General features: G+C 44.3%; 1 protein-coding gene across 1 annotated transcript in view; it reads left to right on the top strand.

Moving 5' to 3' along the window:
* Nucleotides 1–14,303, top strand: part of LOC134355120 (LIM homeobox transcription factor 1-alpha-like) — a 331,663-nt gene that overhangs the window by 256,096 nt on the left and 61,264 nt on the right. Inside the window, exon 3 of the mRNA XM_063064873.1 lies at nucleotides 4,027–4,259. Within this exon, the coding sequence (XP_062920943.1) occupies nucleotides 4,027–4,259 (233 nt within the window). The remainder of the gene's footprint in view (nucleotides 1–4,026; nucleotides 4,260–14,303) is intronic.

Here is a 14,303-nt window from a genome sequence, read left to right as displayed (position 1 = left end):
CTTCAGGGTCTAACAGTGATATACAGAGACTGTACAGTGCCAGAGAGTGGATGGATCCCTCATGCAGGATACTGTATATGTACCAGCTGGTCTAACACAGATGAACACATGGGTTGTACAGTGTCAGCAGGAGAGAAGCTTCCTTCAATGCAGCCTGCACTTGGATGAAGAGGAACAGACGAAGAGACACAGGTGGGACTGTCATTGCCGACAGGAGTGCATTGTTCCCATTCCCCAGTGACCACATGAAAAGGAATGGACACTAAAACAAGGTTTACTGCATCTTGCAACATGCTTTTCCTGTATCTTACCTACATTGAGATGCGTATTATTTGTGCTATGTCTAAATCCAGCACTTGATTAAAAAGGTGTGGAATAAAATGAATATTCAGTAATTTGAGTGGAGAAATTGGAGAGAAGTACAACGTCCCTGCAATCAGTAATTATTAGGAAAATATTGATCTTCCCACAGCAACTTGACATCGACGATCGAGTTGGTTACTGAAATCAACTACTTGCAACCTAACATCAGAAGACACATTCTACCTCTTTAATTAGAAAAGGGAATGGAGCAATTTAATAAGGATGTTAAAACTTAGCTTTGAGGCTGCCTCTCTCCGGTAGCCTGTACCCTGTTCCCCGTCCTGGAAACGTGACCCCAGAGCTGAGCCACTGTAGCCTGTGCTGAGATGTGTAGTCCAGTGCTTTGTGTTTGCAGATGTGCCTACCATGGCAGGAAATGTTGTGGCAGCTTTTCCTGGAAAATTGATTGTCACTTCCTAGTGAGTCCCTGACATATGTCTGACAGGATTCCCATGCCAGTTTAACAACTGTTCACCATTTCCCCTTCTCCTGAAGGGTTGTCGGGGGGAGGGTGAGTGTTAGTGGGGATTGGTGGGGACATATTTACAAGATAATGGGAAGGCATATGCAATAGATGTCCAGAGGGTGATGAATCTACTGGACTCGCTACCCCAGATGAATGAACATTTGGGATGTTTAAAGAGGGCGTGATCAAGCTTGGAAAAATTAGGCACTGAGGGCTTTGGGGAACTGCCACCAGTGAAGATAGTCATAGTCATACTTTATTGATCCCGGGGAAAATTGGTTTTCGTTACAGTTGCACCATAAATAATTAAATAATAACAAAATAATAAATAATTAAATAGTAATATGTAAATTATGCCAGGAAATAAGTCCAGGACCAGCCTATTGGCTCAGGGTTCTGACCCTCCAAGGGAGGAGTTGTAAAGTTTGATGGTCACAAGCAGGAATGACTTCCTATGACGCTCTGTGTTGCATCCCAGTGGAATGAGACTCTGGCTAAATGTACTCCTGTGCGCAACCAGTACACTATGTAGTGGATGGGAGACATTGTCCAAGATGGTATGCAAGATGAGGCCTGGGGCACATCAGCTGTAAATAGTGGGACAGGTTTGAGGGGCCAAATGGCCTACTCCTGCCCTCTTTTCTGGTGCTAATCTGGGAGAGACCATTGCTGGACACACTGCAATGTGGGACTGAGTTTCTGCTGGGGTAAATGAGCTGCTCTCCTCTACTCATTGTTCCCCATAAGCCCCTCATCCACTCAGTCCACCTCATAACACCCCTAAAACCCCCAGATGTGACAGCCAGTCTCCACAGCCCTTCCCTTTACTGGTCACACACCTGATGAGTGCAGCCTCTTAACCCTGCCCCCACCCATCATGGCTTCTTACCTGAATGTAGTTGGACCTGTACATTCTGGCGAGTTGGTGAAACCACAGTTAATGTTACCATCACCCAGCACTCCTGTGACTCACAGTTCCAGTGACCGGGGCTCATTTCTGAGCTTTGGTGCTGTCTGTGTGGAGTTTGCACGATTTCCTTGTGAAGATGTAGGTATCCCCTCCCCTGCATGTCCTCTAGCATCCTCCCAGATCCCAAAGGTGCATGGGTTGGTTAATTATCTGCTGTAAGTTAACACTGGTGTGCACAGTCTGGGGGGAGCTTATGGGAATGAGGGGAAAGTTAAATGGGGTTAGTGTGGTGCTATTGACACGACACACAATAATAATGTTGATGTAGTGGTATTCAGGGTAAAAGCCCTGTAAAACTCTATGAATATCCACTGATACAATCTATTACTAATCCCACTAGGTAACAGCAGGATATCATGGGTGTGTAATGGTATTTTCTGTTGTGATATCTGCAGGTGATATATTTCATTTATTGATGTGGTGTGGCTATGATGCACTTTGCTGCTCCTTGACTTTGAAGGAAGTGGATTGGAGTTCTCCGTTACTAAACCTCATTGCAAAATTGCAGACAGAGTTGGATGGATATTGATACTGTCTTGGCATCAAGAGATAGTGTCAATTGCCTTTGGCACACCCTGCCTGAAACAGGTCCTTCTCATAGTGGCAGACCTGATGATAGTAGTGTAACCTTGGGACAGTGTGCCCACAATGCTGTGGGCAATTTAACCTCTTTAGCTGGTATAGGAGGGGGCGCAGTGATTGTTTACCAGTCTGTTTTCATCTCTGAAGAGATAGACTGGGATTGTTAAGGGTGAGAGGCGATCTCCACAGTGTAGATTCAGGCAGAATCTTCCCCTGGCTGCAAAGTCCAAAACTCGAGTTTAAGATCTTCAAATAAGGTTGGCCATTTAGAACTGAGTTGGGGAGAAATGGGAATGAACTGCTGGAATTCTCTATATGGTCATGGACGATTCTGTCAGAGATTCATAGAGGAAGACAGCACAGAAAAAGCCCCTTCAGCTCGCTAGTCAGTGCCAACCATGGTGACCGCCAAGCTAGTTCCATTATCCTGTGTTTGGCCCACATCCTTCCAAACCCCTCATATCCATGTACTTATTCAAATGTCTTTTAAAAGTTGTTATTGTACCTGCCTCATCTACCCCTCTGGCAGCTCATTCCTTATGTGGACGACCTTCTACTTGGCTCAGCTCCCTTTTAAATCTTCCCCCACCCCCCTGCTCAACTTAAACCTATGCCCACTAGTTTTAATTCCCTTTGTCTGGGAAAAAGACTGTGCATTCACCATAATTTATCCCTCATCATTTTATGTACCTCCTTAAGATCTGCTACATTCTAAGGAATAAAATCACAGCCTACCCAACTTGTCCCTATAACTCAGGCCCTCGAGTTCTGACAACATCCTTGCAAATCTTCTCTGTGCTCTTTCCAGCTTAATGCTAACCTTCCAGAGTGACTAAAACTGTACACAATATTCTTAGTGAGGTCACACGAATGCCTTATACAATTCCATTTCAAACAGAGATATAGACAGTAAGTGAAATGAAAGGTGAGGGAATGGTACAGGAAAGTTACACTGAGGTACTATAAAAGATCAGCCGTGATCAAGAGCAGGCTGGAGGGTCTGAAGCTCCCTCTATTCATAATTCTTAAATGAGGATTGTTGGTACAAATGCAAATAAATGCAGCAGGGTAGCGTAGTGGTTAGCACACGTTTCATAGTACCAGCAACCCAGGTTCAATTCCTGCCACTGTCTATATATTCTCCCCATGACCGCATGAATTTCCTCCAGGTTCTTCAGTTTCCTCCCACAGTCCAAAGACGTACTACTTGGTAAATTAACTGGTCATTGTAAAATGTCCTATGATTAGGCTAGGGTTAAATCGGGGGTTGCAGGATTGCGCGGCTTAAAAGGACAGAAGGGCCTATTCTGTGCTGTATCTCAATACACAAAAAAACTGTGTTGAGGTTTAAGTCTTTGTCCATTCTGTTGTTCGAGTTGCCATCAGCAGTCTGTGTATGTGGTCAGATGGTGATGGTAGAGAGGTCTCCCTCAGAGGTTGGGGATCGGGTAAGGGGGCCAAGCTGTCTTGCCTGTCCCAGCTGCCAGACCAGAAGCAGGTGTAAGAATGGCCCCAAGCGGGAAATGAGGGAATACCCAAAAAGTCAGAAGGCAAAACATACAGAAATATGGAGTTGCACTGTGTTGCGAATGTTATCTCCACCAAAGGCTCCATGTTCAACAGGTTCTTGTCCTTGGGTCCACAGGCTTTTTGCAGCCAAGTGCAGTGGCTGCATGGAGACCATTGCCCCCACCGAGTTCGTAATGCGTGCCCAGAAGAGCGTCTACCACCTGCACTGCTTCTGCTGCTGTGTGTGCGAGCGCCAGCTGCGCAAGGGAGACGAGTTTGTGCTGAAGGAGGGCCAACTGCTCTGCAAGAGTGACTATGAGAAGGAACGGGAGCTCCTGAGCCTGGTCAGTCCGGCCGCCTCGGACTCAGGTAATCCACTCAGCTGGTTGTGCAGTTGTTGGGGGTGGGTGGGGGGGCATGTTTGCTGAGAAAGTGGGATGAGGAGAGGTGAATGTGAAGCCAGGTTTATTGTCATGTTCACAGTATGGTGAGGTTCAGGTACCATGAAAACCTTGCTTGTCACTGCATCAGAGGCGCATAGGTATAGAAAACACACAAAACACAAAATGATACGAGAAAATGTAGAAGAAGGAAGACTGCAAACCCAGAGCTATTAGCAATCTGCTGGAGCACCCAGTAGGTCGAGCAGCATCTGTGGGCAGGAAAGGAATTGTCAATGTCTTAAGTCAAAACCTTGCATCAGGACTGACAGTGGGGTGGAAGATGGCCAGTATAAAGAAGGGCAGTGGCCCAAGGCGATTGTTGGACTGAGGAGGGCTGTAAGATACCAGGCAGGTGGTGCCAGTTAAGGGAGGAAGAGGGAATGCAGTTGGGAGACAGTGGCAGGTGAATGCTCGATGAAGGCAGACAGAGAGAGAGTACTGAGAGGAAGATGGAGCAATTGTGAGAAGGGGAATGTGAAAACCTGAGACAAATCAAGACAAACATGAACTTAATGCAAAAATCCACAATCAGAGACAAGTCCAGGATAGAGCAAGAGGTGGCCATGGTGCTCTGATGCTGAAGTAAGATTAGGGTTGTGCAGGTCAGTTTGAGAACCAGGTCGGTGGTAGGAATGTAGCTGCTTGTGAACCTGGTGATGTGAGACATCAGGTTTCTGTACTTACTGCCTGACGGTGGCAGTCAGAAGAGAGTATTACCTAGATGGTGAGGATTATTGATGATAGGTGCTGCCTTCCTATGGACATCTTCCTCCTGTAGATGTTGTCAATGGTGGGAGAAGGAGAACTTCTTCTATCTATTACTTTTACTGATACTTCTGACAAAAGGCAGCACTTCATGCCCATCCTCCGTTGCCCTTTTCTTGACCATTTTAGCAGTTGTTACATCATGTTGTTCAAGGGTTTCTGAGCTGAAAAGCTAATTACTTCTTTCTTTGCAGATGCTGCCTGACTTGCTGAATGTTTTTCTGGCATTCTCTGATTCTGTTACAGAAGGAGGCTGTTCACGCCACCTCTCACATGCAGAGTAATTCCATCTGTGCCATTGCTCCTTGGGATCTATTCTCTCTCACATACCCATCAGCTGATCTGCTTCCAGCTAATTACACTGGGACAATTCTCAGTAGGCAGTTACCATACATTTGGAGCACCCGGAGAAAACCCTCTCAGGGACAGGGAGAACTTGCAGAGTCCACATATTGGAGGCCAGAACTGAGTCTGTGCCACACTGATGATTTGGGAATCAATTGTAAGGCAGAGCGGGTAGGCACAGCAGTTGTTCTCTTCCAAAGGATATTGGTAGACCAGATAAGGGCATCTCTCAGTATATCAACTACCAAGCAGTCTGTTGCAGGATTCAGGGTTTGGAATAGTGCAGTGGTGTGGGCAGATGGGGGAGCAGTGAAATTGAATGCACAATGGTGTATGATTCAATTGCTCCTTTGCATTAACCTGCAGACTTTCATGACTGAGAATGCTTGATTTCAGTCAGTTGCCTGGTACCAAAGCAGAGCCTGACACAGCTGTGAAGGCGAGTCCCCTCTGCCTTTGGAGGTGTTGCAAAGTGAAGCAGATTCAGGGCAAGCTACTTGAGTTTCAAAGTACAATACAAGGACAAACCTCTAGATTAGGGGTTCCCAACCTTTTTTAAGCCATGGACCCCTACCATTAACTGAGGGGTCTGTGGACCCCAGGTTAGGAACCCCAGCTCTAGACTCACCAGAGTCGGGGAGTTTTCTGGAGATGGTGACTCCTTTCATTCTGGAGTTCACGGCACATGATTGTCTCTATTGTACCATATCGAGGCTTGGTTACAGATGCAACCATCTTTCAAAAGGTTTCTATCGTTTCTCAGTGTCTGTCTTAGTTGGCAGCACTTTCTCCCCTGAGGTAGATGCTCATAGGTTGAAGAAACACACAGCTTTAAGGATTTAACTCTGGCTAATGGTTTTAGTAGGAAGAGGACTACATTGCCTGAAGTACCTGAAGAGCTCTTGCCCTGCTGAGGTCCATCTGCATTCTCAGGGTGAAATACTTCCTATGGCAGGTTAGGGAAACTTCACCTAGCGCCCCAGGGAATATTCTTCTCTCAGTCAACATCTCCAAAATGGACAATTGTTCAAGCTGGCCAAGGGTAAATTGGCCAGCCCAGTCCTAGCCATTGCACTGAATAAATACTTCACTGGCTATAAAAAAAGACTTAACAATTTATGAGGTCGCTGTATGTTAATGTATGTAAATCAATCTTCTGCCTTCCCTCTTTTGTTCCTTCCTTCCTCCTGACCTTTTATTCTCTCCCTTCCCTCTCTCCCTCTCTCTCTCTCTCTCTCTCTCTCTACTGACTGCCCCTCTTCCCCCCTCCCCCTCTTCCTTCCTTTCAAGGCTTCTAGGCACCAACAGCAGTCCCTGAAGGGAGGCATCGGACTGTCTTTGGTGACTAGGAATGTGCTGACTTCCACTGCTGGTATGGACACACAACCTGCCTGGAAAATCCCCTCAGCATTTTCTTTTCAATGGGACACTCACCCTTCAAATTTGACTAAGGACCAGTTTCACTCTTTGAAGAAAGACTTGCCTTTTCTGTGGTGGTATTGCATTACATGAAGAAGGCATAATGATTGGCAGGAATTAACATGGAGTTAACTCAGGTGGTGGTTGAAAAAAAATTGTTTCTTTTAAATATTTTGTGCTGACTTTGAAGAAATTATCTTGATGGAGGTATTGATTACAAGGAGGTGGAGCTCTTGCACAAGAGACCTATTGCTACATTTGGTCTCATGAGATGCTGTTGAATTGCAATGTTATCTTCCACTCTCCATAAAGTAAATATCATCAAAAACATGCTCTCCACCTCCTAACCTGCACTGTCCCATTTGCCCATTCCCTCTGGAGTCATAAACACAGTTTAATGTGGAATATCTAAGTCCTGTTTCAGATCGTCAATCCACTACTTCACCAACCAACTAACTGCCTATAGCCCTAACAATGAAGGAGGACTCGCTGTTCCTCTGATCCTGGCCCCTGACACATCCCTAGTATTTATTGCTCTGCATGAGTGGCTGTGCCTTCGGCTTCCTTTGGGAGTTCCTCTTTTTTTCTGAAAGTTGCCTTTTCATCAAGCTCTTCGGCTAAGCATCATAGTTTTTGTATCTGTTCTGTCTGATTCTTGCATGTGTTTCACCATGGAACACTATTTTATCAAAATATTCGCAAAGACACTTGAAGAGCTCAGGGGACTCTTTAATCTCCAGTGAAAAAATAAGATAGGACTGGTTTTTGCCATTTTATTTACAAAAAAGTCAATATTCTGCCCCGATGAGATCTTCAGCTACCAATTTCTAGGTTTGATTAACACAGATCGGTATAATGGAGAATGTGTTGTGTTAAAAGGGAAAGAAGAGCTGTCTGAAAGGGATGGAAGAATTGTCTGAAGGGGATGGAAAAGTTGTCTGAAGGGGATGGAAGAAGGCTCCTGGTAAAAGCGTACAGAACATCACAACTTCACGTGCTTTGCTTTAAGTTCCCAACCCACTCGGATTACCCTGTGGTCTTGAGGAGTCTTAGGTTAGTCTGTAGAACAACTTGTTTTATTCTTGCCACATATACCGAGATAGAGAGAAAAACGTTGTTTTGCATGCCATCCAGACAGATCATTCCTCACATCGGTTGTGAGATTGTGCAAAGGAAAAGCAATAATAAAGTGCATAATGTCGGAGAAAGTGCAATACAAGCAGACAATAAAAGCAACAACGAGGTGGATGGTGAAGTCATGAATCCATCTTATTGTACAAATGGTACATTTAATAGTCTTATAACAGCGAAATAGAAGCTGTTCTTGAAGCTGGTGATACGTGATAGCATTTTGTGCCTGATGGGAGAAAGGAGCAGTAAGAATGTCCAGGGTGGGAGGAGTCTTTGATTATGTTAGCTGTCTTACTGAGGCAGTTAGAAATATAGACAGTGTTCATGGAGCAGAGGCTGCTTTTAGTAATGTGCTGAGCTGTGTCCACAACCTTCTGCAGATTCTTGCAGCCTCAGGCAGAGCAGTTACCATTCCAAGCAGTGATGCACCTGAAGGGGATGTTTACTGAGACACATCTATTTAAAAAAATGGCAAGTCTCAGTGGGGATACACTGAATTTCTTAAGGTTCCTGAGAAGTAGAGGTACTTTCTTGGCTATGGTGTCCATGTGGTTGGAACAGGGCAGCCCAGTACATTGTCACTGCCAGCACACAAGCAGGAAACTTAACTTAAACAATAGTACTGATGTTTACCCTGTTTCTATGAATACTTCAGCTTATTATTTAAAACGTTAAAAGGGCTATGCAAAAAAGTTAGAGGCTGGAAGTCATGTCATGCAGTCTCCAGCTACAGTTCCAACTAGACTTGGCCAGCTCACTGCTGGGTTCATGTGAAAGCCTTCTGAGTCCTTATATATGACTCCAAATCACAGCAGTGCAGTGGAATGCCAGAACCCATATTTGTTCTGGATGTGGCTCCACACTCACATCTCGGGAAAAAATACATTTGAAAGGATGACACAATGTCAGCAATTCCTCACCAATCCTTATTTCAGGGAAAGCAGTAGGCCTGTCTTTCACTGGCTGGTTGTTTTACAGTTGGAAGCAATCACCTGGTTCTCCTTCACAGTAGCTCACCCTTCTGCTGTACTATACTGGTGGCAAGGAGGTTCACCTGTGAATCATAATAAGGCTGCACTATCTTTTTCTGAAGCTGCTTACAGGCAAACCATTCATAGACTTAGCCATAGGGAAGTACAATATGTAAAGAAACCCTACAGTCCCCCCGCCCAAGTCTGTACTGACCATTGATCACCCAATTGCACTCATCCATCTTTAATTTCTGTGTTAGTATTCCCTCCTCAATATTCTCTATTCTTAGGCACTATAAGGGGGAAGAGAAACCTGCAACTCCCTTACGTCAAACCCCTCCACTCCAGGGCTCACTGAACCTGAGGGCTTTGGGAATTGTCAACTTTAAGAATAAGATAAAAGCAAGCCTTGTATTTTGAGATTTTCAGGAGCTTTCCATAATCAAGGATGTCTGGGAGGACATTATTATAACTAATAATGTCCTGCAGTAATGAAGTTCCTGTTGTAATGTTGAAACTAGTTTGTTGGTAAACAGGTTCTCTAAAGTTTTCTCATAATTGGCTTACCTACTGTCCTTCTCTAGTCAAAGATTTTAGCAGCAATTGCCATTATGGAACTAATGTGTGGGGATAAATCTGGTTATAGTGCGTGTGTCAGAAAGAGGAGATGCAATAGATTTGGAGCATTTATGTTATAGTGATTTCTTTTATTGTAGAGAAATTAAACTGTTATGGCACAGTAGACTCATCCCCTCTAGCCCTGTCAATTCCTCTCTGAATTGTCTGTACAACTCCTTTTGAACTTTGCTTCCAGCCCCGCTACAGACACTGAGCTATCCTCTGCACTGTAGAATTCTGTAATTTGGTTTATTATTGTCACATGTACCGAGGTAAAGTGAAAAACAGTTTTTGCCTGCCATCCATACAGATCATTTCATTACCCTTGGAAAATGGAATAACAATCGTACAAGGGAAAAACAATAACAATGCAAGGTACGTCGACTGTACCTCTTCCTGGAGATACTGCCTGGCCTGCTGTGTTCACCAGCAACTTTGATGTGTGTTGCTTGAATTTCCAGCATCTGCAGAATTCCTCGTGTTTGCGTTTTTAAACAATGCAAAGTATAGTGTTACAGTTGCAGAGAAGATGCAGTGCAGGTAGTGGAAAAATTTTCAGGTGATTGATGTGAATGTAAGGAAGAAGAAAATGGGATTAGTGTAAATAGAGTTGATGGACTATGTTCCATCATTGAATCGATGGGCTGAAGGGCCTATTGTTGTGCTCAGTGGGCCACCTGTTGTGTGCCTATCACCAGGAAATACAGTTTGAATGAAGAGCCTGATTAATGCTGGCATATTGCTAGTCATAATGCAGAGGGACTCATGTACCAAAAGGGCAGTCTGGTGGTGAAAGGATCCCACTGCTCAACTTCGAGTACCGCACAGCCGAGCTGCGGCCTTTCGCACCCTTCTGTTAAAAGTCACATTAAGGTCCGCACGTTTCTTTTAATTCTTTCCCCCATCTCTTCTGATTTAAACTAAGCAGAATAACAAAGAAGGTTTAAAAGTGCGAGAGAGTGTACCTCAAAGCCACTTTCTATGAGAATATAAGAGATGAGAGGTGGCTCTCTGGAGACCCATATGCCACCTCTAATCCCGCAGTCTAAGATTTAATCACTGCTTTCACCCAGTATGACGAGACAATCCTGGGTAAACAAAGGACTACCGGGAGGAGTACAATTTCCAATTACAGATCACTAATGCCCCAGCTCCCTCTTAGTGATGTCTGTGAACCAAGGTCTTTATTAATTTTGGAGAGTGGGGGTCGAGAGTTAGTCAATGGCATCTTGTACTGGCTTTCCTTTTTCATGAAGGATTGACTAACTCAGCGAGTGCATCAGTGGCTCCTTTCCTCTCCAGATTGAGAGCCTTCCAAAGACAACTTAATTAATGTTTGCGTTCTTTTGCATCAATAGAATAAATGCTATACACACAGCTGGTCCCCTGTTTAGCCCAACGCAAGGGGCTGTAACACACACGGGGAATAATCCTGACTCTGTTTACATGAGAAATACCTGCTTGTGGAGACGAGACTTCTAAACCATCCCTCCACTGGCTGCTTCTGCCTCAGATTCTGTGGCAGAAACTGAACAGACGATGCTTATAGTTGATAAGAAAGTCAGAATCAATCTCAAACGTTGGTTTATTTTTTTGTGGGGCTAGTGACTGGGTTGGATTGCAGAATGACAAGGTTCTTCCTGCGTTTCACTCCATGGATCTGGTGCTCGTACTTTAACCTCGATGCTGTGCATTTGATCACTAGGGAAGATTGAAGCAGGAGTAAATCTATCAGTTCCCTCAAGGCTGCCTTATCATTCGATATAATCATGGCTATTCTGCCCCAGGCCTCATCTCCTCCACTGTGCCAATTTCCCATCACCCTTGATTCCCTGATCTTTCCACAACTTATTTACTTCCTCTTTAATTATCAGTGATCTACCCTCCACAACTTTCTCTGGGGTAGAGAATTCCAGAGATTCAACACCCTCTGAAGGATTCTTCCCAACCTTACATGGAGCTCTGCAGGTGAAACTTTCCACTTAAGTTAGCAAAATGAATTTTGGCTGCAAAAATGTCTGCCGTTCTTGGCTTCCTCACTGAAGAATCTATGCCAGGCACCTTCCTTGTGATATACACACAAGATGCTAGAGGAACTCAGCAGCTCAGGCAGCATCCATAAAAATGAACAAACAGTTGACATTCAGTCTGCAGCCCTTCTTCAGGACTGGAAAAGAAGGGGGAAGACGACAGAATGAAAAGGTGGGAGAGGGGAAGGAGGATAGCTGGGAGATGACCGGTGAAGCCAGGTGGGTGAGAAAGGTAAAGGGCTAGAGCGGAAGGAATCTGATAGGATAGGAGAAAGGGAAGGAGAAGGAGCACCAGTGGGAGGTGATAGGCAGCTGAGAAAAGGTAAGAGGCCAGAGTGGGGAATAGAAGGGAGGGCGAAGGAATTTTTTTTACTGGAATTGTTTTAAGGAAAAATCAATATTCATGCCATCAGGTTTCAGGCTTCAGGCTATTCAGACAGAGTATAAGGTGTTGCACCTCCACCTTGAGGGTGGCCTCATCATGGCACAAGAATAGGCCAGTGACCGACATGTCAGAACAGGAATGGGAATCCTTGTGATACACGCTCTTTCTTCTTATGATCAAAAGAGGCAACTGCTTCTAATTCATTTATGAAACTATATTTGGAATGTCTTTTACTTGATAATATTTTCATGCATTAGAAAGGGCAGGGAGTGACAAAATCAAGGTTGTTTATTGATATATCCATAAGTCCGTGTATGTACTGTCGATGAAAATCTTACCTCCAGCAGCATCACAGGCACATCGTACTAGAGACAAAACATTTACAAGAAAACAAATTATACAAGAATGTACACCATTAAAACAAAAACAAGTTCATTGTGGTGCAAAGTGTCTGTGGTGTTGCTATACCAAGGCAGTGATTAGTGTGGAATAGTTCAAGAACTGAATGGTTGAAGGGAAGTAGGAAGAAGGGAAGAAAGTGAGTATTCCCCCTGCCCTGCCCACTGACTCACAGCTTCAACAGAAATGTTGAAACATGATGTATATACCCAATATTCCCTTTGCTCTGCCATTGAAATTAAGGAACAGAAAATGGGAATAGAGACTGAACAAAGGCCAACAGAAATTCCAATCCTTCATCAAACCATACAAATAAAAAGTGAAGTTGAAATTCTCAGTTGATTTTTGTTCATAAGGTGTGTACTATGGCAGAAGTTATGGGGCTCAGTCATAGAGTAATACAGCACAGAAACAGGCCCTTCGGCCCAACTGGTGCATGCCCAAGATGCCCACCTAGGCTGGTTGAATTTGCCTGCATTTGGCCAAGGTACCTATAAACCCTTCTTCTCCATGTACCTGTCTAAATTTAAATGTTGTTTATGTTCCTGCCTCTGCCATGAATACATCTGCCTCAATCACTGATGTACATGTCTCAACTAACGCTTCTCTTAAGTTTGTGACCTTAGTTTACTCTCTCCCACAAATAAATCTATTCCATCAAACTGCATCAAAATTGCAAACATCTCATGGCTTTTTCTTTACTATGGAGACAACCCCAGTCTATGCATCCTTTCCCAATAAATAAAGGCCACTTCCCCCTGAATTCTCTTTGTATAAGCCCTGAAGTGTGCTTAGTTAAGAAAGCAAATGGCATTTTGGGCTTCATTGCAAAGGGGTTGGATGTTAAAACGCGTGGTTTTGTTACAATTTTACAGGGTGTTGGTGAGGTGTCACCTGGAATACTGTGCACTGTTACCTTACCTAAAAAAAACATTGTAATAGTGGAGGCAGTCCAAAAGAGATTCACCAGGCTGATTGTTGGAATTAGAGAGTTGTCCTAAAAGGGAGGCTAAATAATTTGGAGCTGCATTCCATGCAATTAGAAGAATGAGGGATGATCTTACTCAAATATATAAGATCCAAAAGGGAATCAGCGGGGCAGATGTTCGATGCTTTCAATGGTGGGAGAGTAACAAGCAAGGAGACATAACCATTTGGCTTCATCCCTCTTTCTTTCCAGTCCTTGTGAAAGGCCTCGGCCTAAAATGTTGACTATTTCCTTTCCATGAATGCTGCCTGGCCTGTTGAGTTCCTCCAGCTCCTTGTAGGGAGACAACCAGTACAAAAAAGTGGTGATGGTGGGGGGCGGGTGGGTCTGTGCAGGGATAGAGCAAGAGCTGATGATGATGGGTGGGTGCAGGTGAGATGGGAGTGATGGGTGGGAGAGTGGGAATGATATAAGGAACCAAAAGGTGATAGGTGGAAGTGACAAAGAGTGAAGAAGATGGAATCTGATAGGGGAGGTTAATGGACCATGGAATGAAGGGAAAGAGGTGAGGAGGGAACTTGGAGGGAGGAATGTGTGGGTATAATGGGCAGATTAAAAGAGTGGAGAAGAGGAAAGAGAAGCGTTGATGGGGGACATTGGGATGGGATAAGGGAAAAAAGTTAGAGAAATTGATGCTCATGTTGTCAGGTTGGAGACTATCAAAGTGGAATATAAAACACTTTTCCTCTAAACAGCATCTAGTCTCAATTTGGAAGTAGAGGAAAACATGGGCAGACATGTTGGTGTAGGAATGAGAAGTGGAATTAAAGTGGCTGATCAATGGAAGATCCTGACTGTTATGGCAGACGGAGTGAAGGTGCTAGACAAAGCAATCCTCCAATTTGAGTGTTCACCGGTGTAAAGAAGGCCACACCAGGAGCACCAAATACAATAAAACGACATTGATGGATATCATGAG

The sequence above is a fragment of the Mobula hypostoma genome, chromosome 12 (genome assembly GCF_963921235.1).
Source record: "Mobula hypostoma chromosome 12, sMobHyp1.1, whole genome shotgun sequence".
NCBI lineage: Eukaryota > Metazoa > Chordata > Chondrichthyes > Myliobatiformes > Myliobatidae > Mobula > Mobula hypostoma.
Note: the sequence above shows the minus strand (reverse complement) of the source record. Positions and strands in the feature narration are given on the sequence as shown.